The sequence below is a fragment of the Numida meleagris genome, chromosome 5 (genome assembly GCF_002078875.1).
Source record: "Numida meleagris isolate 19003 breed g44 Domestic line chromosome 5, NumMel1.0, whole genome shotgun sequence".
In the NCBI taxonomy this organism is placed as follows: domain Eukaryota; kingdom Metazoa; phylum Chordata; class Aves; order Galliformes; family Numididae; genus Numida; species Numida meleagris.
The window spans coordinates 18,758,478-18,783,895 of record NC_034413.1 but is presented as its reverse complement, the minus strand read 5'-3'; the positions used below and the strand labels follow the sequence as shown (position 1 = coordinate 18,783,895).

At 47.9% G+C, this 25,418-nt stretch overlaps 3 protein-coding genes and 1 long non-coding RNA gene across 12 annotated transcripts in view; 2 read left to right on the top strand and 2 right to left on the bottom strand.

The window, feature by feature from the left end:
• Window positions 1-2,379, bottom strand: part of PSD (pleckstrin and Sec7 domain containing) — a 35,880-nt gene extending 33,501 nt beyond the window's left edge. For 2 of the 4 annotated variants that reach the window (XM_021398998.1, XM_021399000.1), the window contains exon 1: window positions 1,234-2,103. Coding sequence is in view for 2 of the 4 variants with exons in the window: in XM_021399002.1 (XP_021254677.1) it covers window positions 1,234-1,292 (59 nt within the window). In the remaining 2 variants the exon portion in view is untranslated. Of the gene's footprint in view, window positions 1-1,233; window positions 2,104-2,141; window positions 2,250-2,289 lie in introns of those variants that run through there. The other 2 variants (XM_021399002.1, XM_021399001.1) reach the window with 2 other exon arrangements.
• On the top strand, window positions 2,702-6,412 carry FBXL15 (F-box and leucine rich repeat protein 15). 3 transcript variants are annotated; one of them, XM_021399045.1, is made up of 5 exons: window positions 2,702-2,846; window positions 3,357-3,622; window positions 4,323-4,825; window positions 5,158-5,197; window positions 5,306-6,412. In XM_021399045.1, the coding sequence occupies exons 2-5, from the start codon at window positions 3,443-3,445 to the stop codon at window positions 5,345-5,347; spliced, it is 765 nt and encodes a 254-aa protein (XP_021254720.1). In that variant the 5' UTR covers window positions 2,702-2,846; window positions 3,357-3,442; the 3' UTR covers window positions 5,348-6,412. The 3 variants fall into 3 exon arrangements, with proteins under 3 accessions (XP_021254720.1, XP_021254719.1, XP_021254718.1); XM_021399044.1 differs by lacking the exon at window positions 5,158-5,197 and having other exon boundaries at window positions 2,704-2,846; XM_021399043.1 differs by having other exon boundaries at window positions 2,713-2,846; window positions 5,158-6,412.
• CUEDC2 (CUE domain containing 2) lies at window positions 6,399-17,951 on the bottom strand. Of its 4 annotated transcripts, XM_021399039.1 has the most exons (11): window positions 17,858-17,951; window positions 17,286-17,397; window positions 15,040-15,170; window positions 12,707-12,800; window positions 11,652-11,878; window positions 11,364-11,441; window positions 10,625-10,758; window positions 9,390-9,560; window positions 9,001-9,062; window positions 7,316-7,376; window positions 6,399-6,917 (listed from the first exon to the last, which is right to left on the bottom strand). In XM_021399039.1, exons 4-11 carry the CDS (start codon window positions 12,778-12,780, stop codon window positions 6,771-6,773), a joined length of 954 nt encoding a protein of 317 aa, XP_021254714.1. In that variant the 5' UTR covers window positions 12,781-12,800; window positions 15,040-15,170; window positions 17,286-17,397; window positions 17,858-17,951; the 3' UTR covers window positions 6,399-6,770. The 4 variants fall into 4 exon arrangements, with proteins under 4 accessions (XP_021254714.1, XP_021254712.1, XP_021254715.1 ...); XM_021399037.1 differs by lacking the exon at window positions 15,040-15,170 and having other exon boundaries at window positions 17,858-17,950; XM_021399040.1 differs by lacking the exon at window positions 15,040-15,170 and having other exon boundaries at window positions 11,364-11,425; window positions 11,735-11,878; window positions 17,858-17,948.
• LOC110399776 lies at window positions 17,967-21,642 on the top strand. The gene is made up of 3 exons (XR_002439400.1): window positions 17,967-18,454; window positions 19,632-19,730; window positions 20,433-21,642. It is a non-coding gene; the product is annotated as an uncharacterized LOC110399776 (long non-coding RNA).

Here is a 25,418-nt window from a genome sequence, read left to right as displayed (position 1 = left end):
CCAGTAGCCCACCTCGGCTTGCTTTACTTTGATCTGACTGTAGGTTTGTTTAGATCTCACCATATATATTTTAACCCCAACTGTAGACTCAGATTGTCTCTGGTAGAAAACTGCAAACACCCCAAAGCCTTTGCAAGGCTGCAGGCACTTGGCCAGTGAGATGCCTAGCCACCACACCAGGGGACCATCTCAGAACCTGTAGCAGCCTCCTACCAACAAAGCACACCGCCCAGCCGGCCCTGGGCCCCAGCAGGCCTGGGAAGCTCTGCCAGCCTCTGAGGATGCCTTTGACATGGAAATAGCTGCATTATCAGTGCTGGGGCAAACCAGGGGGCCACAGGGGGAAGGAGTGGCCCAAGCTCTGCCACAAACTGAGAGAATCAAAGCCTAGGCTCCTGACCTGACGCAGCCGTTCTATCCACAGGGCTCCTTCCCTCCAAACCCAATGTCCCAAACATGAGATCAAGGGCAGGCCACTGTGCTGGGCATCATCATCAGAGCTAGCTGACGTTTGTGTGTTTCAGCAGGATGTCCATGAGGATGACACTGGCGGGATCAGCCCAAGGCCTGGCTCCCAGTAGCCAGCCCTGTATGCTGACAAGGGAGGCATAAGAAAGCTGCAGTGGCCATTGTCAGCTAATCTGCTCCCTCCCCCTGGCTTAGCCTGCTCCTCGTCACCAGGATCAGCTCAAGGCCTGACGCAAGAAGCTGTCCCCTTGCAGGGCAGCAGCAGCACTGGGTGACAGCAAGATCACTGGTGTCACTCACCAAAGGTCTATTCTCCGCTGTGGTCCTGCAAGCACCTTGGCACTCAGTCCAGCACTGCTGCTGAATGGGAAGCTTCCGTCTGTCCAAAATAGTATCTTACATGGGGGACAGAAGTGAAGGGCAGGGGCCTGGTGAACCACAGGGTGCAATCCTCCCATGAAAAAGAAGCACCACCAGCTCACCTCACCCACCTGGCCAAAGGCAGCCTCCAGACCAGGAGCTGGAGCTCTGCATGACACCAGGCACACACTGTGCCAAGGGGATAGCAGGACACACAGCCCACTATGTACTGTTAGAAAATCTTCACGCCTTTTGTTCTCCAGGAGCAGTCAAAACAGTCTTTCCCACACACTCTTTCAACCAGGGAGCCAGCAGTGACCCAGGAAGCATTTTAGCCCAGGCCCAATCTGTACCACAGCCACTCCACATACAGCACACCCTCACAGACACGAGGTTGGGACCTACCATTGCTGTAGGCCTAGGCTGGAAGCACTGGTGGACATCCTGATGGTGTGCCTCAGCATATCCCCTTACAGCACAGGAGCATCTGCAGACAGCCTCTGTACAGGAAACAGAACAGTCTGAGCACTTCACAGCTGTCCATAGCTCCCAGTATCTTCATACCACGTGCCATGGGCAGAAGATGCAGATGAACATGCCCACTAACTGCCCTGGGACATGAGCCCTGAGGGCACCCATACACCCAGTGGTACTGAACCCTGCCACCAGCAGGCTCCTGGGAAGTGACTCAGCCAACCCAGATGGCAAGGAGTGAAAAACACTGGCAAAAGTTGATGCAGGAGCAGCGTGGCCCCTCTTGCCAGCCCCACACACGTGCTGCTTGGGAAGGACTACAAGCACAGCACAGATCGGTGAGAGCTAGGCATGACCCAGGGCTCCCGGCCAGGGCTGCTGGCACCAAGCTGGCTGCACAGGCTGGCGGTAATGGAGACACAGGCATTGCCTGCAAGGCAGAGCAACGGGCTCGCTGCCAGATGCCAGTGGGGAGCTGAGAGCTGTGGGCGTATGAGACCTCCTGGGTGCAGCAATCCCACGCCTGCAGTGAGAGCGGTGCCGTCTATTCCCATAGGGCCAGCATTGAGGCAGGAAGACCTTTCCCCAGCTACCCTCCTTGGCAAGCAATTAGCGGGCCACGGAGGGAAGGCAAGATCTTCCTTCCTGGAGAATTTGGGACCGCAAGGGAATAGCCACTCCGGCTCCTGCTAGAGTCGTTATGGCAACGGCACCGAGAGGGGCCCGGGCCCCTCTTCGCGGATGCCGGGGGGCCGCCGGCGGCACGGACCCGCTGCTCAGCGGGAACAGGGCAGGGCGGGGCGAGGCGAGGGCGGCGGCGCCGGTGGGCAGAGTCCTACCGGTACCGGCACCGAGGAGGAGAAGCCGGGCCCAGCGGCTTCGGGTCCGGGTGCCGGGAGAAGAAGAAGCCCGAGGCTCGAACTCTCCCGGAGGCCAGAGGAGGGGCCGGCCCGGGGGCCGGGGCCCGGGGGCGGCGCCGTCGCTCACCGGCAGCGGCGGCTCCCGACGGTTCCGGGCTCCGCGTGGTGCTGAACGGACAGCGCCCAGCGCTGCGCATGCGCAAGGCCGCCCGCTAGGGGCAGGGGCGTACGCGGGGACCGCGAGCCGGGGCGGTGCGGGGCGTCGGGAGCCATGCGTGCCTGGGAACAGCGCAGCCGCTGGGCTGGAGCAGCGGGTGTGCGCTGGGGAGCGGGATAGGGGGGGATCCGGGGCACCGCCGTGCACCGGGGAACTGGGACAGCTGCGAGGCTGGAGCCGCTGCTGTGCGCTGAGCACCGGGACAGCCGGCACCCGGGGCACTTGCGTGCGGCTCCCTCGACCCGTTCCCGCTGAACCATGACCTCGGGCTCCCGCGCTGCCTCCTGGCGGCCGTGGGCGGGGCATGACGCGGAGGGGCGGGGCATGGCGTCAGGGGGCGGGGCAGTGGTAGTGCAGGCCCCGCCTATCGGCAGGACGTCACTGCGGGCACCGGCGGACGGTAGAAGGCCCGTTCGGGTGCAGCCGGTGTGCTCGGAGTCCCGGGGGGAGCCTTGCTGGGTCCGCAGGTACTGCGGCGAGGGCCGGACCGGGCGTCCCGGGACGCTTTTTGGTGCCGGGGGTGGGCGGGAAGGCTTGGACCGGGCTGCCGCCGCTACCGCCTTGTCCCGGGGCCTGTAGGCCCCCGGCCCGCGGGGCTGCTTTGGCGGAGCTCCCCGAGCCGCGGCGCTGGGTGCGGGGCCGGCGGAGGATACGAGACTCCGAAGCGCTGCCCTGAGGGCCGGCCGCTCGCTCCGCCGGATGCCGCAGGGCCGGCGCGGAGCGGAGTTAGCGCGGGGCGGAGCTGCTCGGCGCGGGAGCCGGGTGCAGTCCCAGCGCAGGCTCCGAAGTGGATTGCTGGGGCCGGGGCTCCTCGGGCAGCTGATGCCGTGCCGCAGAGCGCTGCGGACCGGGGACGCGTGCCGGAGCGGTGAGCTGCCGCGCCGGAAGGCGGGTGCCCCGCTCGGTTGCTGAGTCCCGACCTTTGGGCTAGCGGTGAGGGACGCTGCTGAGAGTTTCTCTCTGTCCGTTCCTCCCAGGGAACGGGAGGAACAGAGGCGCCCGGCTGTAGCTGTGGGGTGGCGTAGGCTGGCTCCCGCACAGCCTGGCTCCCTGGCGGCCGACGATGAGTTTGACCCCTTCGAGGGGATGCCTCCTAGACCTGCCCTGGGAGGACATCTTGGTCCCGCACATCCTCTGCCATCTGCCGCTGCAGCAGCTCCTGGGTCTGCAGAGGGTCAGCAAGGCGTTCCAGGCGCTTGTCCAGCTGTACCTGGCCAACATGCGCTGCTTTGACTCCAGCCAGGTATGGGGTGGCTCTGGAGCTGGGGGACCGTGGATGTGCTGATGTGGGAGAACCTGGCTGTGAGGGAACAGGGAGGCTTCTGCCTGGGGGCATGGGCTGATGGCTTGCGTGTCTGGCTGGACAGATGGGCTTGGGGAGGAGAGGTGGTGAGTCAGGGCCCAGCAATGCCACCACTGCCTTTAGCAGGAGGAGTCAGGAGGAGTGAGCCCGGAAACTCCACCTAGACCATTATGGGGCAGTGGCTCATGGAAACGCAGCCAGCGTCAGAGTGGCACGGCCTGATGACTGTCACCAGGGGTTGTGCAGTGGGGTGGGTTTGGCAGTAGATGAGGGAAAGCTTGTACAGGTTCTGGGAAGTATTGCCTGGGACCTGGCCAGTGGTGCCTGCTGCTCTGTGAAGACCCAGATTGGACTGTCAGAGAGGTTTTGAAGAGCAGATGTGGGTAGCTCATTGAATAAATGCAGAGATAATGGAGCTGGTGAACATCTCCCAGCTTGTGGCAGCAGCCTTGGCATGAGGTGCTCTGTGGAGAAGAGCGAGGTGGCAGGGTTTGCTCTAGGACTGGGAGAGCGTGGCTTTGGTCACCTCTGTGTCACAGTGGAAAAGAAGAAGGGGATGGGACTCTAGGAAACATTAGGCTGAGCCATGCCAAACTGAGGTCCTAGGGGATGCCTCACTGTTACTGGGTTTTCCACGCAGATTGGCCCGGCTGTCCCTAGAGCTGCTTTCCTTAACCTGCTGAAGGACAACAAAGTGCTGCAGCAGCTGGCGCTCCAGAACTGCTCCGACTGGCTGACAGACAGGGAGCTGCTCCCAGTCATCACGCGGAACCACCACCTGTACCACATCCAGCTGAAGGGCTGCGCCCAGCTCAGCTGCCACGCGCTGATGGTCATCTCGGTGAACTGCCCCAACCTGCGGTGGCTCTCCCTGGCTCACTGTGAGTGGGTGGACAGCCTGTCCCTGCGCAACCTGGCCGACCGCTGCAAGGCGCTGGAGGCTGTGGACCTGACAGCCTGTCGGCAGCTGAAGGATGAGGCCATCTGCTACCTCGTGCAGAAGTGCAGCAGGCTCAAGTCTCTCTCGCTAGCTGTCAATGCCAACGTGGGTGATGTGGCAGTGGAGGAGACTGCCAAGTGCTGTCCTGAGCTGGAGCACCTGGACCTCACGGGGTGTCTGCGAGTCAAGAATGACTCCATCAGGTATTGAACAATGTGGGAACTAGGGTGGGGAAGGCAGGCGTCGAGGGTGGGTAGAAGAGACCTTGGGAGGGAAGTCTGATTTCTTCTGGCTGAAAGCAATTAAAGAGCCATCTTGGGGCAGAACCACCAGCAGGCCCTCTGTTTATTTAAAGCAAATTCCCCAGCATGATATGGAGGGTATCTGACCATGTCCCTTGAGATTCTCTTGGACCATTGTGGTGCTGTTTTCAAAGGATCTTGTGTGTGGCTGCTGGGAGTGGAAAAGAGGTTGTGCTGGTGAGTTATGCACATGGGAGTCTGGCATGCAACCTGCATGTGCTCTGTCTTGTCAGGGTTCTGGCTGAGTACTGTCCCAAGCTGCGCTCGCTGAAGGTGAAGCACTGCCACAATGTGGCTGAGTCCAGCCTGAGCGTTCTTCGAAACCGTGGAGTGGAGCTGGATGTGGAGCCTCTGCCGCAGACTGCTCTTGTTCTCCTGCAGGACATGGCTGGCTTTGCCCCTTTCATTAACCTCCAGATCTAGAACTGCTGCTGCTATTGGGAGGGGGACCAACATGACGCTGGGATCCCTGGTGGACGCCGGAACTGGTTGCTGCTGAGATGTGCAGAGGGAGAAGTCGATCCTGTTGGTGAGGCTGGCCCATGAAGGTCTCGCTCTTCTCTCTGGGGCTGTTTAACAGCCACTGCACGTTTGTGAGTGAGCTCTGTGTGTACCTCCTGGGGAAGTAACTCCCTCCAAAGCGGAGAGGGTGAAGGACTTGCAGGAACACCATAGTGCTGAACAGGCAGTGGCCAGACCAGCTAATACACAGGATTTATTATTTGTTGTATTTTAAATCTCAAAGTTGCAGTTGTCCAGAGAGCAGGAGAAAGTCTGATGAGGACTGTGGACTATCATCTTCTGGGAAGGGTGTGCAGGGCATGCCAGCAGAGCTGTTGAGAACAATCCAGGCCAGCTGGAGTATCAAGGAGAAATGCTGGCAGCCCTCATTTTGGGAGGTGAGCTCTGGGAGGAAGGCAGTGTAAGCCCAGTGCCAGCCTGCAGCCCCAGCATGGCAGTGTGTGTGCATGTGTGTGCGTGCAGACCTAGTACCCTGCCATAGGCAGTGGGTTAGCACAAGACAGGAATTGTTTTCTAGGGGAATGTGCTCCTAACTGCAATTTCAGTAGAGGGAAAGCACCAAACCTCACTGTGCTACTGCTGAGCAGTTGGTTGTTGCTATTTGTTTCTTCCAGATTCTTATTTACATTTCTGTAGTACCCAGGCCTGCTCCTACATCGTGCTCCACATTGCATAGTCTTGTCATTCAATAGTGGTTAGAAATGGCAATTGCCAAATGACCTGGCCACGCTGTCAGCTGGAGTTCATGGAGTGCTGCAGGTTGTGCTGGCAGGGAGAGCCCAGCTCTTGTTTAGAGTCTAGTCTCATCCTTTGCGTCCAGTAAGTGGTCAACCCAAGAGTAGCTACTTGTTGTAGTAAGCACGATGAAGATAGTGATCAGGTGACCTAGCTCCTGTCTTTCCCTTGAAGAGGGATTAGAGGCAGTGTCTGTAAAGCATGTGCATGCTTCAGCTGAAATACACACCAACTCACATCTTTATTAACACTTGCACTCAAAGCAACAGTGCACAGAGATTTCTAAAAAGCTTGCTGCAAAACCACAAGCTACATTTTAGATCTAATGTCCCATGCAAGGAATAGCAGAGAATGCCCAGGCCCCCAGTAACCATTGTAGCGTGCCCCAGGGGCAGAAGGACAGCTACACAAGGAGAGGAGGCTTGACCTTATCAGCTGGGTTAGTTCAGGAAGCTGAAAGCAGTGCCCTGGCTCCTAGGTTAGTTCCAGTTAGTGTTGGGCAGGGGAGTCCCTTCATCCCTAGTGCCACATGTCCATCCTCCACGCCTGGCCAGCGAGGTGGAGGCTGAAGAGCAGGAGGACACAGCTGTCAGTGGAACTTGTACTTCCTGGCTGGTTTGAGGCTGATGTAAGTTTTCTTCATCTCCTCACTCTCTGGCTTCTTTATGTCTTTGTACCTCTCTCCCTTTGTACTCACCACCTGGTTATCGATGTAGCGGATCAGCTTCTTGGGAGCCTGGAGAGGAAAAACATAAACACCAAGTGGACGACCACTGCTAGGGAAAGAGGGGGACAAGCATAAGCTTGTGTTTGGGGAATAAGGGAAAAGCAAGACTAAGCTGGGATGAGTTACCTGCCCTTTGTGTTGGGACTCTTAGCTAAAAATGAGAACAAAGCTGTCTGAGGGGGCAGAGGGGAGAAGGGTTGGAGGGAACAGGAACCATGCTAGTCAGGAGTGCCAGGTAATCACAGACCCTGCAGCAGCACCTTTTAGCTGACTAGTTCCTCCTTTGAGACTACCTGCCGCAAATTCCATTGTGTGTTATGCTACTCTTTGGACACGCAGCCTGCTTTTTAAATCTTGTAGCCAAAGGCATTCAAGCTCCTGGTGAGCTGGAACTTCACTATTCTCACCTCTTTTGGTGGAGCTGGTCGATGTGTTTTCTGATCTTCTGCACTATCCACCATCATGTATCTGAAACACAAGATGCACTAAGTGAACACTGCAACATGCATTGCCTAGGGCTGTTCACAGCCTTTATCTTTAATTCCCTGGCTGGTTTGTGGCTGTGCAATGTGTCCTACTTGCCTAGATTGCAGCTAGGAGCACTTAAGATTCCCTTCTGAAAGAAACAGGCAGGAAGAGTGTCACCCTTCTGGTGAGAATTCAGAAGGATTCTCATGGGATAGCTGGCTGTATGTGAATGGTATCAAAACCTCAGGCTGTTAAGAAAGTGGACAGCTCCTCCAAAACTGAGGGAGGTGCTGAGGTCTGGCATGCTCTGCCATTATGGCAAATTTGCTCTTTTTCAGCTGGTGTGATGGCAGCCAAAGGAAAAGATCACAGGGCCAAACTGGCTGCTTCTGCCCTGAAGAGATGGTATGTCTTTCACACTCCATGTACAACTTGACAGGGTGTCAAGTTTGAGCTGGAAGCAACTTAATAAAAGCATCATCTTATTCCCTATTTAAAAGGAACATCAGGGCCCAAGCATTTGCTTGCTGTACTGCTGAATTAGTGTTGAGACTTCAGAGCTGGTCTGTGGGTGGACAGCACAGCTGACCATGACTTCTCCCTCAATAGTTGTTCCTGTGTATCTTCAGCTATGGTGATCTGCTCTCTTGTACCTGTGCTTGAGTGGTGTTTGAAGTACAGGATGTTGCCAAAATGTCATTAAAGTTCCTAGGAACTTAACTCTCAGCTGGTGTTGGCTTTTTTGTTTTTATTTTGTTCCCATGTATTTTACTCTGAAGCAAGCTTGCACTGGAAGCAGGCAAGGACTGGGATTGTTGATTTTATCTGGATGGCATTCTTCTTTGCTTTTCCTTTCCTTTACCATCAGTTGTTTACATCCTCATCAGTGAAAGGAGTAAAATGGTGGAAGAGATGGCTGGGTAGATGCATTGAATCAGCGTGCCCCCAGGAGGATACTCATGAAAGCTGAGATCTTAAAGTGGATCGATTAAACCATACTGTGGGTTCTCTATTGAGAATTAAATGCGTTTGGAAATGAATAAAGGTAAACCAATCTAAAGCCACTTTCATTCCTTGGAAGTCCATAGGGAGACTTCAGAGAGGTTTCCTTAAATGCACTGAACTCACACCTTCAGCAACTGAAATTTGATCTCTGTTGCTGTACAGACAGTCTCTTAAAGATATCTTTAGACTTGTTTGGACTGTCTCCAAGGATAGAGGTATGAATGAGCTGCTGTAGTTCTTACAAGGCATCATGTGTTTCCTGAGCTGCAGTATGTTTGTGTCTTGAACCTTTAGCTGGGACTTCAGCTGACAATACTGTGATTTTACAGCATATCTATAAGAGGCTGAAACCTCACGCACAGCCAGTGCTGTGACCCCACTGATGGAGGTAAACTGCGTGCCAGAGCTTTAAAAGAAAACCCAACCTGCTTTCCCATCTCATGATTATACTTGTGCTTGAATGTGTTTCAGCTGTACCCAGATTAGCTTCACACAGCATCCTTTCCAAACATCATACAGTCCAAGATCTTCGTAGGCCATATTGCCAATCTGACCACTATAACCTTTCACAGATTGCTAACTCTTCTGCTGTCTGAATTCTTCTTTTCTGGGTACTTACTTCTGTAAGATAACCTGCTTTAGTTCCTCATGGTTGGGTGCTCTGCGGGGCCGTGCCAGCTCCTGCAAGGAAACAAAGCAGGTGTTTGAGTAGCAGAACATAGAGGGTGCACAGCTTCCCTGCTTGTTCAGCTGAGCCCAGCTGTTAATGCAGTACTACCAGCTCATGGGGGAAGTGGGGTGCCACACAGCTCCTCTGGGCTGCTGGCTTGGTGCAGGCACAGCCTGTGCTTGGAGAGCCGAGGGAGAGGGGGATGTTGTTTTGGTTGATCTTCCTGATATATTGCTGGAACCATGGAAAGCTCCTGCAGTCAATTTCCACTCCAGCTGGAATATGTGTATCTGAGCTCCGCTCACTGACCTGGTGCCACCCAGCTCAGAGTACAGTACCTTCACACTCGCACCTGCTGTGCCGACTTCCACCTTCTCTTCCACAATTAACTGCACTGCCTCTTCCAAGTTACCCAGGGCCATCGCTAGTGCCTTCTCTGCCTGGCTTACAGTGCATGCAGGGAACATCTCCAGAAGCAGCTCCACACCACCCTTCAAGTCATCGCCTTCCTAGTTGGAGCAAGAAAGACACAGAGATCTGATTTTGTGGAGCAAAAGAATCATTGCAAAGTCGGGAAATTCAACTTGCTGTTAGCTGAAGGCTCTCTCTCTCATTATAAAGGTGAGTAAAAATTCCTTTCCTGAAACTAAACGGACGTTGTATATGCAAGGAGAAAGCACCCCTTAATTTCTTGCCCCTGTATGTCAGTTGTCTTTGAAATAGGCTTTCTGTGGCCTGGCTCATCTGTGTGGTCCTGCTATATATCTCCTTAAGAATAAACTTTCTGGGTACTGTGGTTCAAATGCTTGAACTCCTTCCCTTGCAAGGTTATGTGCTCTTTGATCAGAAAGAGATGACAATCCTAAGCAAGGGGACCTCTGGCTATATCAGAAAGAAGCACAGCAGCAGCATTTCCTAGAAGGGCATGGACAAAATGACTGAACTGCTGAGCAGTAAAACATCAGTACTGAAGAAACAGCAATCAGAGCTTGAGGTAAGGAGCTGGGGAGATTTGCTAAGTGCTGCAATGCTTGCAGTATGGGTCACGCTGAATGGAGCTGCAGAACCAGGACTGCTGTGCCGATGACTCACTGTGGTGTAGCTCAGTATACAGCATATGTCATTGAAGGTGGGACGGATGTCTTCAGGACTGACACTCAGATATGACCAATAGATGCTGCATCATAGCTAGGGAGAGAAACAATGACCAAGCTCAACTGTGAAGTGAATGGAACAGGGTGAAGTGGGGTGGAGCCTGGCTACTGCTATAGAGGCATCCTTATTGTACTCTAGAATCTTGGAGGGCACTAAGACAAGCTCTCTTTTGCCTTGCTGCCTCAGGACTGGGAAGGATGAGCCAGAGTGACAACTTGTGCTCTTCTGGCAGCACATAACTTTCCACTTGAACATGGTCTTGCTCAGGCCATACAGTAGGGGTGATCACAGGCATCAATGATGCTGTGTCACAGCCCATGCTCGCGGTTCCTGATGGAGCCAGAAAATGCCTTAGGTGGCACCAGAAAGCTAGTGCTAGGAGATTCTGTCACCCTGCTCCTCTGTGGGATGTACATACCTGGGCCTCGGCTCCGTCTGTCGGAGTGCACAGCCTTTCCTCCTTGCAGACTCCGGCTCCAGGCTCCTGGCCTTTGGTCAGGTCTTCAGAGGGCACTTCAGTTCTGCCTCCCATAGCTTTTTGGCTAGGCTTTTCTTAAAGATACAGTGATATCTACTGAGGATCAGCCCCACCAAATACAGAGTTCTGTGCTTTCTGTTAGTATGAGGTTGTTAGTGCATTGTCTGCTGAAGTGAATCCTTTCTTAAATGACAAGACAGTGGAAAGCACTGCTGTTCTTGTTGCCTTCAGTGTGTACAGCTGCAGCCCTGCTCATGCTGACCTGCAGGAAGGCAGTGCTAACATGCTGGAGTGTCTCAGCTCTGCATTTCCAGGCTTTATAAGAGTAGAACTGCTCGTGATTCTTAGGCCTCTTATGTTTTAGCTGTGGGTATTTACGGTATTTTTATTAAGTGTCTAAGAATTCCCTGATGTTTGCTCTACCTTTGAACCAAGGTGTTGTTTTGATTTTAAACCTAGGAAAACACGCTGGTGGTTCCCCAGCTGTGTGTAACCCAGCGTGCCCTGTGGTCAGGTTACTCTGATGCATTTCTTTTTATAGGCTCTTTCTGTGTCACTGTAAGAATTATTTCACCTCTGTTCTATCCTATCTAAAAGGCTACGTCAGGATTCTCAAAGGGTAGGATGCAAGACACTAGAGCAGAGCAGTAAGTTTTGTCAACTTCAACGTGTAACTCACCTTTGTTACGTGCTTCACCAAGCCTTTCTGAGAGAGAGAACATCATTTCACAAACATCCCCACTGCAAGAGACAGACGCTGCGTAATTAGGGTAAGGAATTAAAGCGCTAGCCTATCCTACTTGACTTACTCTTTTTACGATGGGAAGCCCAGTAAACAAAACTAGCATTCCAGATAGCCAAGATATAACCTGTAAACTATCCTGGGATTAGGATTTGTGCATTCAGGCAAAGCCTAGCTTAATCATAATGGTACAGGTTTGGTACTAATACATAATGATCTGGATACAACAGAGGAATTCATGGTGCTGATGAGGTTGGGCCAGGTCTCCAGTGCTGGCATGCACATTTAAAACAGTAGCATTCACACACCTCTGAATTTCTGCAAAGCCAGGGATATATGCCTCCATCATTTCCACAAAGGTATCCATGTCAAAGGTTTCCTCAGAGGACTCTGGTGAACCCAGCTCTTCCAGGACACCCGTAATGTAAGAGAAGAAAACATCATCCATCCCACTGAAGACAGAGAACACAGGATAAGGAAGCAGGGTCAACAGGACTGTTTCTTCTTTCTCTCCATTTCCATTTGCCTCCAACCTTGTGTCTAATAGAACCGCAGAAGTACCTATGTGGACTGTATCTTAACTTATGGGCAGTTCCCACTGGTAAAGCCAAGCAGCAGGTGGTCAGTGACTGAGTGGGAAGCATTTATGGATAAATCCAGAAAACTGTGTATTTTGTTCACCTTCCTAGGCAGGACTAAATGAAAGCCACTGCATCTGTCTAGAGACTGTGATCCTGTGGGTACTTTAGCTGAGCTACCCAAAATATTCTAAGTGGTCAAACCCTGATTTTTCTGTGCTGACTGGTGTGCTTGGTGATGTCATCACGTTTTGGCAAGTTACAATTTCCATGTGATGCAGCATTCTCTGCTGACCCACTTGCGTCACTGCTGACAGTGGCTGCGTAACCAGCTGCCTCAAGGCGGCTGTATCTCTGCATGTGGGCAGAGTTCAAAATAGGGAGAGCTCTGACATAGCAGTGTACTGCTTAGAAAGCCCTCTAGGATTGCTGTGGATGAAAGGAATTCCATATTCTAACATGTACTACTGGGCAGGAAATTAATCACCTTGGTCACCAAAGAAATGACTTGCTAGACTGTAATGCTGAAACATAGTTCAAGGATTTACATCAACACCTGTACAATTTACCTGCATCCTGGATCTGACTTACGGAAAAGCAAGACAAAATGCAGGAAAGCTGCAAATGTTCCACTTTGAGTTTAGTATAATGTATAGAGGGGCAGTTAATGCAGAGTTCAAGCTAAAATAATACTCAACATACCTGAGGTCTGCAGCAGGGATGTGGGACTGGATGAAGTATGTCAGTGTGTCTCGAATAATTCTTTCAAATTCCATGTCTCTTTAAATCCTTTTTGCTAAAAAAAAGAGGAGGAAAAAGAAAACTCCATGTAATTTCAAAGGCACATAGTAGGTATCAACACGATCAAAAGGCAACTGTGCTCTTCCCATCAGAACAATTCATAAATTCCTCCAATATGGCTTGTCACCCCTGGGTAACAGCAGTCAAAGATATTGGCAGAAAGCAGCATGAGTATCCACTGGGAGTACGAGCCCAAAGAAGCCCAGCCTCTTGGGCATCTCCTGCTTGTGCTGATGCTGACAATATGCAACTGTACTGTACATATAAAATGTCCCTTTCAGGAAGTAAAGATGGAAATGCAGATATGCCCAGCTGCAGGACCTCAGAGACACCTCCTAAGCAGGAATGCTGTGCTGCCTAGCAGGGAAGTGGTGGCTTGTGGGTTTGTGTGCTCACTGCAGAGAGGGGTGGACCCTTCATCTGCTAAGTATTCAGTGCTGCTTGGACTCAAAAACGAGTGGGAAGAAGGGTAATGTCTCTTGGAGAAAGGAAAACCTTGGCTGGATTTTACAGGAAAATACCAAGCAGGGCACAGACAACTAGTCTGCCAGCCAAAATATCAAAGGTCTCCAGGTCAGGCATGGACTTCCAGTGGAATCCTGCCCAAACAGGAGTGTTGTTGTGCTTGGTAAATGAGCCATTCTGCAGGCAATGCAGCTGCAACAAAGGTCACTTGATAACCCAAAACTCTCAGGGGAGTTCAAAGAATCACAGAGCTCCCACAGAAATAAAGGCAGAGGGAGCTGCACACAGCCCTGCTTCAGCTCTCAGTGTTGGGCCTGGACAAAAATCTGATGGAAAAATGCTGTTCCTTAGCCACTCCTTCACACTTGGGCCTAAAAAACTTCAGGGTGGACAAACTCCTGGTGTAAGCACAGAGTTCTTGAAGAAGAAAGCTAGACCTCCATGTAGAGAAACTGTCATGGACACCAGCCAAAAAGCTTCCAGGCTACAGAGGTGATCATCTTCCCACCAGTGCAACTCCCTCATCTCATGCTGGGCAGGACCTCACTAGGACTATTTGACAGTCTGTATACTCCTCTACTCTTCAGGGCTTTGACAGATAGAGATTTTGCTACCTGAAGGGTCATCTCCTACTGAATTCTTGCATCAGTGTTATTTCCTTGGGGCAGTATGGAGGCAAACAAGGAAAGAGCCTCACAGCAGTGGGCCATAGTGAAACATGCAGACAGAAGAACTGCCCCAATTTTCACTGTGTTCAGAGCTGAAGACAAAACCTGTCTAATCACCTAAACATTCCCACAGTTATTATCAACACTCCCACTGATATAGATCCAGTACCTGAACAAGAAAGCAAACTCTTCTTTACATTTGCCAATCATCTGGGGCAATGAATGTTGAGTTATTAATACCAAACCACTGTATAACCAACATACGCGTACTAAAACTCATCATGTGTATGGAAACAGCCAGGGAAGGAATCACTGGAAAAGGTTGTTTGCTGTTTAAAATAAAAAGCTACTTCATAGAAGTACTTCATCTCCTGTAGTTTCAGTTTGAGAATTCCTATTTAACAGTATTAGAAGAAAACAAACACTTTCAGGTAGGAGTTTTTCATACAAAGAGCCCAAGTGAGCCCTTGTGGGCTACTTTCATTTTTCATTCCAACAATAATCCTTTGCTCGCTTTTCTCAGTGTTGCAGATGTCATAGCCTGCAAGTGTGGAAGCTGGCTGTAAAAACCACCACGTGTAAAAACATCTTCCTGCTGCTCATTTGCTGTTTTTGTGTTTTGCGTGTTCTCTAGCGGTGTGACAGAAATAAGGTGACCTTCATCATCTTTGCAATGTACCTGGAAAAATTGTGAGCTTTGTTCTATCTTTATCAGACATTAAAAAGCCAATGGTAAGATTCTGAATTATTTCAGTGATGGCAAGAATGCTGTCCTAAGCGCGTGGTTTTTTTTTTCCCAAATTTGAAGCTGAATCTGCAAGTGCTGGCAACCACCAAATCCCCTAAACTTATACTTGAACAAGTCCAAGAAAAGTCATTTTCTTTTCACAGAAATGAGAGATGGAAAATCAACATACAGCAATCAAAATGTTTTTTCTACCATCAGTCCTATCAAGAAGAATGCTTCCTTCCTTCCTGCTCAGCCTTTGTAACATCTGGTGAACTGGAAGTCTAAAAGATTTTATCTATTCCATGAATAAGCCAATATTCTATAGGAGATACTGTATAGTAGCCAATAAGATTTCCTGACAACCCAATTACCTGAACAACAGAGCACAATTCACCATGTCAAAGGCACTTTTGTGAGGTCCATAAATTAGCTGCTGGTAATTTATTCTGATCAATAGAACAGGCAAAGTCACTCATCTCCTTAATCAAAGGCAAATGTCAGACTAGGACAAGAGAAACAGAAAAAAATAATTCAGAAATGGTGTTGTAGAGATGGGCAGTTACTAGCTGGTCTTGAATCCACTTCCCAACCTCAAAAACCATAAGAAATACTGTTTTGAAGTCTGAGAATATTCAGATGTTTTCCTGCAGAGTTAACTACACTGTATCTGAATAAAAGCCATTTCCTTCTGTCTATGAGAGTAAAGAAGGCACCAAGTTCTAACCACGGGGGATAAATTTTCTCTGGCATCTCACACAAATTCATCTACCAGCACGCTCAAGATTTTACGGTTTATATCCAGAGAAGCCAAGCTCCCACCTTTAGCCTGCCTTTGAAGAAAGGAAACCTTTTAATGACAAAAGCAGTCTTGCAATGAGGGATAGAAGGAGGCAAGGTGAGTATTTTATCATGGGTCAGCCATTGCCCTTTGTGCAGGGAATCCATTTCTGCTCCTATAAAACCATAGGGACAAACCTTCTGAGAGACAAATGCACTTGCATTTAATCACGTATTGCCAAGTGGGAGAGATTTTATTCCTTGGTAAACAGACTTACAAAACTTAACATCTTCGGGATCTGTAATGCACAATGGTCTCAGTCAAATGAGGCTTGTGGAAGACAAGTTCTGACAGCCCTCTGGCCTTTCAGATTTGGTGGGTACTGAAATGGAGGGATCCGATTAAGAACGTGGTCACAAACATCTTAAAATGGATTCTTCGGGGAAGAAAGTGGTGCTGATGTATTTTTCTCTCTGCACATATCTGAGTTTAGAATTTAGGACACCAAAGCACCTTATATAATATACCTTCAATTGCTACATTTTTTTCAGTGATGATCTGCAATAGTTAAGAGGGAGATTTACTAGAAGGCCTTATCTTTTGCGCAGTTCTGTGGGGGAGTGGTTTATAATGCACTGCAAGATCTAAAACCCAAAGGCAGGAGAAACTGCTTTCCTAAGAGCACAGTTGTACTGAAAAGGGACTATTGTTTTAAACTTCCAGCCAACTAATAGCAATGCGGCTTTTAAGATCCCTTCTAAAGTCATCAGCTGATTCAAATATGTCTATGAAAGTCCTGCAGCGCTTCTTGTCATTATAATGTGGGCTTGGCTTAACATGCTGCACGGGATCTGCTTTTTTAAATTATAATATATTTGAGAAAAATTGGCTTCTTTTTGTACAACACATGTAAATCCACCTTTCTTCAAAAAAAGGACAAAAATCTGAAATGTTTGCATGTGACTAAATAATTTCTACAGGCTCTTTCAGCTCAAACTTCCGTAATCATTCTTAAATGGTCAGTGTGGTGTGATGAAAATGATTGACAGCACTTTGGATTTTATATTAACATGACAGACTTCAATTTAGGAAAAGGTTTCTGCACTAAGAGGAACTGCCATTTGGATGTGTATCAACTTTTATGAGACCGTAAATTTGCGCAGCAAAGAGTTGAGGTTGATGCAAGTGGAAAGAGATACATGCTGTAGGCCTCCAGTACAGGTTAGAGAAAATGCAGGTAAAAATGATCTGGTTCTCTGGCTTTAGAAGGTTCTTTTAGCTCAAGTTTAAGTAATTATATGTGTGCAGTGATGTAACAGGGATGGTTTACTGTGTTGTCTCTGAATACTTGTTATGAAGGTAAATGGCACTTCTCATGCAGCTGAGCGTGCGTTGTGTGCACATGCTTGGGGAAGCGTGGATCTCCGGGACACCGGGAGCCCTCAGTACTGCCAGTGACATACAGCCTCAAAGGAAGTCTCTGGTATGTCCAACTAAAAGACAAACGTGCAGGAAAGGCACAAATCTGCAGCTACATTCCACCGAACTACTGTGCCTCCTGAAACTCCGCTGACTTCAAACTTTCCAGGCTGAATAACGCTTTGCAGACAATTTCAGTGCACTTATTCTTTTCTTTTTCTTGCTAAAAATGTCCTTGAAAGGACTTCTGCAGTGTCGTTGCTACAGGAAAGCAGGCTGACATCACTGAAAATGTTAGCACAGCTAACTGCTTGATGCTGTAACATTAAAATAAGGCTGTTGATAACTTAGTCCCTGCTGCTAAATTATACCCGAGGGTGGCTGCATGCCACCGGTGCCCTCCCGCCCCCGGGCCCTTACCTGAGCAGCAGTGCAGCCTGACAAAGCCCCCTGCTCGCGGCCAGTGCTTACAGACCCCTGCGGCGTCCACAGGGCCAACAGCCCATCCTGTGACTGCTCAAATCCGGGAGGCCTTCACGAGAAAGGAAAGCTCAGTTAGCTACACGTGGAAGACAGCAGATTTGTTCTTTCCCGGTACGTGGATGGTGCTTATCTCCAGCTGTAACACTGGACCTAACACACAGGCAGAGCGACTTTGGGACATCATCTGCTTTCACTGCACCTATTTCCCCTCACTATATGGCAATGTGCAGCAGCTTATCTAACACGGACTTCAGAGAATTTCCCCACAGGCCCACCGTTACACTGCACAGAGCTTCCCGCATATCCCCCCTACCACTCCCGCACCCAGGACCGGCGGTGCCACAGGGTCCCCACGGCAATACGCGGCCCGAGCAGCCGCAGCAAGGCAGCAGCAGGGCTGCCCCAGGGCCTCCCCAACCCCGCCCGGCCCCGCGCAGCCCGAGGATCCCGCTGGCCCCGCAGCGCTCGGGCGAGCCCCGCCGTGGGGTGGGGGTGGGGGCGGGAGTCACCTGATCGCCGCGCGCCCCCCCAGCGGCCTCACTCTCTGCAGGCGCAGGTCCCGCGCAGCGCGGTTGAAAACGTCACGTGGGCGCACGCGCCGCCAGTCATAGAGGCGGGAGCGGCAGGGTAGAGCGGCATTGTGCTGGCGCGCTCCCTGAGCCGCCATCTCGGTTGTGGGCAGGAGCTGTGGGGCTGGCTGTTTTGAGTTTTCACTGTCTTTGGGTTCCGCTTCTGTTTTTGCTGCAGTTATCTGTCTATTGGCTGAAATTCATCAGCTATGCTGCGTTGCTTTTCCTCTGCTCTGCGACTTTTATTTAGTGAGATGGTCATAAAATCCCCTAAACAGGCATCAGATGTCTAGGTCCAGTTTTCTCTTGTGTGGCCTTGCTGTGTGAGGGCATGCTGAGAACGTGGCTGCTTCTGGGGCAGGAGCGCGCTGGGAACTGGATGGCAGCACAGGGGAGTGGAAGGGCAATTTTTAAGGAAAATGAAGTAGTGTGTGTAAATCCCCTAGAGAGTAATGTTTTTTAAGGTGAACATAAACAGCTGCAGTGCTCTTGCCTGAACTAACCTCCCTAGAACAGAACTTCCTGAACTAATGCATGGTAAGGATGGCACGTGAGGTTCTACCAGCTTTCTCACAGGGGTTCTGCAGCACTGTATTTGTGGGCAGAATTTAAGGATTCATTTGTTTTGGGTCACTCTGCTTTGCGCTTTCCTTGTCTTGTTTAGAATTGTAATACTGGTGATAGACACTGGAACAAATTTAGCTTCTAATAGCTCTCTAATTTAGCGGTAAATTCAGAGGATTTTTTGGCCTAGAAATCAATAAAAGCTCCATGGGGGTTTCCATATAAACACACAAAACACAGCCTTGTAGAGGGTCCAGGTGGAAGGGAGCAGCAGGGCAGGATGGTGTTCTTGGAGAGCCCTTCTATGGGGCTCTCCAGTCACGGGCTGCTGTAAACCAGGCAGGTGAACGTACCAGCTTGTTTTCCATGGAATTCATATTCTTTAACAAACATGATGTACAATGCACATGTTTTGAATCAGGCAAGAGGAAAATTGTTCCTCCTCCAGCTTTTTGTATAATGTACTTGAAATAAGTTGGTTCTATGGTATTTTGATGCATGGGTGGACAATATATGTATTTGAGTAATTTTGACTGTTACATATGCCTCGCTTTGATATTTGAATTGAGATTAGAACATAGAATGTGTTATATACACCTGCTGTTGCCCCCAACTTAATGCAAACATGTTCCCTACAATAGTATTCATATTTTTTGTCTACTCTGGTTTTAAAAGGCTCTGCTGCTGGGGCTTAATCTGAAGAAAGGAGTCATTTTGGGGATATATTTTTTGATATTGTGGCTTTAAAAAAAATATTATTTTTAGTTAATTCCATCACACATTTGTATGTGTCTTTGAGACTGTTGAGAATATTTTCACTTTGGTAGGCCTAGCGTATCAGTGCATAGCTTTAGCTTTGTCTACTGCTTTTGTACTTACTAAACCAAACTACATTTTAATTATGATCTATCTTCAGTCTTCTGCAGAGGTCCACTTCTGCAATTTAGAATAAGTGTATTTTGAGGGGAAAAAAAAAAGACGCTTTAAAAAAATGTGTTCAGCAATGAATGTTAATTCTCACAGCACTGCATAAATTTAAACAACCTTATGTGTGGAAAACCCCTGCACATCCCTTTGAAAGCATACACCTCAGCCCGACTAACTGCTCCAACCAAAGGTGACTCCAACTCTTCCAATTCCACTTTTGCAGACACATTGAGGCATTGCTGTTTTCCACGATAACAAATAAGAATTGGATCCTGAAGCCCTCTGGTGGATGTGCTGCAGAAGGCAGACATCTGAGAAGTGGGTAAGTAAACTTCGAAAATACAATTGCCACTTTCTCATATTTATTTATCAGTTGATAACAAATGTGCTTCATCTGAAATCCAAAAGCTGTTTATTTCTGCCACTCAATTTCAGATTCTCACAGATTAATAAGGCTGCATTTCAGGGTTACAGTTGTATTTATTAGAGCCTTTTTGCCTTTATTCTTCCTTGGTAGCAGGAAAGTTCTATATGAATATATATACATATACGTATATATATTTGTTGTTGTTACCCTTGACTCCTCTTACTGCCACATGTACATTTTTACAACTACGAAGGTCTTGTAACAGACGATTCTGAGGTTGTCTGTGACAAACAAATCTGTTTCATTCACAGGTGTAAAAACCTTTTAAGTGACAGAAATGGGTAATTTATCTAAAAATAAAGAGCACAGTAAGTGAATAATAAGTAAATGAATAATTTGTCTGTCATCTTTCTGTCAGAGAACTCATTGTGCTTTGCATTTGTGTCTTATTTTATATACAGTAGGCTGGAGCACAGAAAGATGACATTTTTTTCCAAAAATCTCAGTATGTGTCTGTAGCAGGGCTGCAAAGAGGAATCAGAAATTCAGGTTCCCTGACTCATCCTGCACCAACAAATGCGCTGCTTTAGAGCATTTTTGATGATGTGAAAAAACAAAGCAGCTAGAGGACTAAGTCTTTTTTTCACTTTTTTTCAGTGTCTGGTTGGAACACATTGAGGAAAGGTGAGGAAAGGTCCATAAAGGGACGAGGATGCATGCTTGGAGCTGCTCTGTTAATCTAACCAACTTGAAAAGAGCATTAAAAAGATGAAACTAAAAAGCCCTGAAGAGATGGAGGCTTTTGTTCTTCAGAAGGCCCTTGATGTTATATTGGATGGTGATGTACTTAAGCTAGTGGAAAAAAAGTAATTCCAAAGTTGGTGGTGGTTATAGCAAAAAGTCAAGAAGGAGCTGCCCGAGTAAAAATGTCAGATGGTCCCACAGCTTGGAGGGGCTTTTAGACAACTAAGCATTTGGCACGGTGACCTGTGTGCAGTTGTTCTAAGTCAGGCAGCTTTTCTGAGCTTCTTGTAGGTGTACCTAGTCAGAACTCAGTAACTGGCTAATTCTTAGTCATTGCATATGACTTCACAAAATAGTTTTGACAAGTATAATGCAGGTCTTTCTTAGTAGTTTTGTTATCGTGGACAACAGTCCGTTAACAATGGATGTTATATTGTTCTGAAGCAACTGACCTTTGCAGCGTCGCGTCTGTTGTGACTCCTTGCCTTTTATCTGTGTATGCAGGCCCTCCTGCCATGGCAGGCTTTCTGTCTCCAGAATGCTTCTCAGTCCTGTGCCAAGGTGGATATTGGACACTTTGCCAGGCCGGGCTGAACTGGTTCAAATTTCATTTACTGAAAGCTTACTGGTTTGCCACATGTATTGTAGATAAAATATTGACAGGATCTGTTCTTCTGTTGCATTCATATGTGAAAGTCATTTTTGTGTTCTCTTTCTTGTAGCAGCTTGTTGAGCCAGAATCCAAGTGTGAAGGCTTTCCCTAACTTAGAGTGATTTTAAGAACTGGAAAATGTTAATACTTAACTAGCTGTGTTTGAACATATATATGAATTTGCATAATAAAAGCCTGATCTTTGCTGTTGGCGGAGCTAAAACACGGGGAGGATTAGAACATGATTTAAGCACTCTGTCTCCAATTTGTTTTGTTCAGGTGTAGTAGGAAAAATCTACTTCTGTACTGAAAAGAGCTCAGGACTTTCAGGTTGTGATCCCTGTTTTTGGGCATTATCCTCCTGTCACAGATGGACAAAGTGAGGCTAGCTGCACTTTACCTTTTTTGGCATTTCAAGATCTGCTACTGAAAAGTGAATTAAAAAGCTCCACACTTCCTGTATAATTATGTAGCTTTTCTTATGTAACTGCTTTATCTCAGGCAGGCTGAAAAGAGAAAATATGCTCCGCTGGAATAACATACCTGCCTGCAAAGCATTCCATTTAAGTTATATACCATAAAATTATACTAGAGTAAATAATGATTTTTTTTTTAAGATGCTACTTTCAAGAGTTTCCTGAAGAGTCCAGGTCAATTTGTCTTTTGGTATTGATGGCTGGTATTTATGGTCAAAGTATGTCCTGCATGTGAGGAAAGGTGCAGCTGGTTCATTGTTGTCTTTTGATGCCCTGCTCTTGGAATGTTCTGTTTTCTAGATCTGACTGGCATGCAGAAGAGAGGAAAGATGAGTTCAAAAAACTAGCTTTAGGAGACAGAGTTGCTGTAAGCAGCAATAGAAAAAGCTGCAGCATCTGAGAAAAGGCACAGCTCTTGAAGAAATGCTTAGTAATTTCATTACGGTTTCCATAGGTATATATTAGTAAAACACTATAGTAGTGGTGGATGAATGTTGTTAAGTAGAAGCTGCCATTTTTCCAGTGTGGAGTGTATAGGAAATACCTTGTTTAGATGTCACTGGTGAACTGGAAGGATAAATTTACTCACTTTAAAATTTACTGTACTCCTAATTGCTCCCCATGGAACCAGTTTATCCTGCAGTTGATGAGAAAAGTACACTTATTTCCTTGAGGTAGCCCAGTTCTGTTTGTTGTACAGAACAGTCCTTGACTCCTGGTTTTGGGCAGCAGGTGGACAATTTGTGAGAGCTGACAGGTGTTGCTGAAGAGCAGTGCAGCAGCTGAGCGCTAGATGCCACTCTGAGGCCGCAGTAGGAGCTTTGCAAGCCTGCAGCAAGAGCCATCCTGGTGGAGGAGAGGAGTGCCAGCTCCCAAGAAGCCTGGTGTGGAGGCAGACAGGCAATGCTCCTCACATACCCCTCTAGTGACGCTAACAAAGCAGTGAGAAGGTGAATCAGGGGCCACCGGCAGTAGGTTCAGCTCCCATGTGAGCCAGGGCCAGCAGCAGGTGCTTCGTATGGGAACTAAACCTCTATGGTTAGCAAATAATCTCCCAGTTTCAATGGCATCATGCACAGGTGTCCTCACTTCTGACCTATTAGATGCGCTCAAAAAAAAAAAAAGGAGGAAGAGAAAGGGGAAAGGGCATTTATAGCTCAGTGGATGGAATTTCGTGAGAGCTTAAGGGTGCTTTGAAGACCTGTGTCTATTACAGCGTTTCTGCTGGTGCAGTCCCTCTGCAGGTAGGTTTGTGCAATTCTGTGATCAGTAGAAATGTTAATAATCTCCCTCCTTCACTGTTCTCGTATGTGTCCTAAACATTGCAGTGTTATACTGGGATCTAGGCATCAAAACTGTCTATAATCTGACTGAGCTAGTGAGTGTGAGTCACACCTCAGCATGGGATTTGTGCAGCTCAGAAAATGTGGGAATATCCGAATAAAGGTTGGGCCTGTTGTCAAGATAAAGGCTAGCTGGAGAGTTTGGATTCAGATCAAGGCCTAAGTGTGAACTGAAGTTTTGATGGAACACTTTTTCTGGAAATTTAGTCTGCTTTACTGAACAGTTTGAAAATGAATACTTCCTGTGAATGGCGCATACTATAAAACTTTTTAAAATCTATTTTATACAATGTAATGTTAATTATGTGAACATGTTGCTTTAAAGTACTGAAGAAGCTTCCTGAATTAGAGATAGTGAAAAGAGAGTGAGATTCTTGTCATTGACTGGAAGGGAAGTTGGAGTAGGCCTTTCTCCTGAGCTGCTGGAGCTTGTGGTGTTCCTGCCTAAACATTGAAATCTGTGTGTGTACACACAGATACCCTTTTCATCTAGAAGGGCCTACCAGTGCAACATCAGTGTTCTGAGTTAACTGTGTAGCTTGTAGTCCTCAGCCTTGAAGATAAATACACACTGATCAGGAGGAAACAGGAAGGGATAAATCTCAGTAAAAATCCTAGTCATTGATGCGTGTTATTTCTCTTTCAATTACTTGGTATTCCTACATCAGGAAAAGTGTGCAATGCATTGCTAAGTGAGTTATGCTGGTCTCAAATAGCAGGCTTCCATAGAAAATGAGTGCTGCTAGCTAGAGGAGCTTTTTAAGCAGGAAGGGCAAAGGCACATATCTCAAAGCTTAGCTTTTTGGGATACTGACTCCCAGGGGACACTAGTATTGCTTTGGTGGTCAGTAGTGCTGTGCAGCCCTCCTACATGAACTATGGCTGGGCCCAGCCTTGTTACAATAGGGGTCTGTGTGAGGAATTTTACTTTAGCAGAGTTAAGTACTTATAAAGAAATGCTCTCAGCAAAGTACAAGCATAGTGCCTTGTCTGACTGTCTTGTTCTCTGTACCAGTTGGTCTGTACAAAGAATAAATATATATTACAGTTACTTAAAAATTATTTTTTCCTGTAGCTCAAGTGGTAGAGGATTCTTTCTGGTGCTGAGGTTCCTGTGTTTGCTCCCTGCTGACCAGCTTAAACATCTGTTACATGAGTGTTATGAACCTCACTAGTGAAACAGACAGCATGGGCTAGAAATTCTGCAGTACTTCAGTAGCCTGGCAAAATTGTTTATTGTAAAAGGTAACAGAAAGGAATTTCTGTCTCTTCAGTCAGCACCTACCTTCTGGAAAAGCTACACTCTAGCTGTGTATTATACAGTAATGTATAGAGAGCTCATTTTTTCCTGTATCTGTATGTGAATATATGTTGTCCTATGGTTTCTAACCCATCAGGAGTCCCCTAGATCTGTGAACTAAAGCCTCTGTGTAGTTATCTAACACAGGATATTGGGTCACTTTCTGTTTTCCCTAACCTGAATTTAAATACAGAAGTGGCTACTTTGAAGTAGAGCATTCTCAGGTATTAAGGAAGGAGCTTGGTCTTTTGTATGTAAATTACACTGCCATTGCACACGCGATCTTTTATCCATGAACCCACCCAAGTTCTAACCTGGAATTTCAAGGTTTTCTGTCGGCAACATCCATCTTCTGTGGCCCTCCTCATATTAGCATTGATCTACAGGGGAAATAAAGAACATGGTTGTGTTATTATATACCCAGCTGCAATTTCTGTTCCAATGATTGAGTGTACATACAGAATTTTTGAAACATGGCCATTCTAACTTATTTTGTCTTCCTGTCAATAACATGGCACTTGTCCAAATTATGGATCAATATCAGCTGATCTTTTTATGTTAAACTGTAATGAAGTTGCCTCTCATTGGAGATGTGATCTTGCTTCAGGCAATGCTTTTAAACTGAGAACTTTTGGGATGGAAATGGGAGAGAGAGGAAACAGAGGTAGGGGAAAGAGATAGGAAGGAATGAGCAAAAGTGGAGGGGGAGAACAGCAGCTGATGAAGAAAGAGGCAGGAATAGAGGAAGAAGAAAAGCAGGGACAGGATTATGGAGAGAACTGGCTTGTTAGGGGTTGTAGTACTGTGGGTAAGAATTCTACTCTTCTGTGCAGTCAAAAAAGCCAGTGGTACACACTGGAGTGAAAACCTCTTGAAGTCTCAGGCAACAATTCCCTTAACTTTGTGAGTGCCTCACTTTGTTTCAAACAGTTTGTTAAATACGTGGAAAGAACAGTAGAAGAGGAAATTAGAGGTATAGAAAGATCGGCCTGTTCTTCCCCTGCAGGGAGGCAGTATGGGATCAGCTCTGTGGTGGCTTCTCCAGGCCTTTGCCTCTGGAGAGTTTCAGGATATCTATGTTGTGCTCTAGCTGTAGCACATGGTGTGTGAATGCCTATCATTTCATAG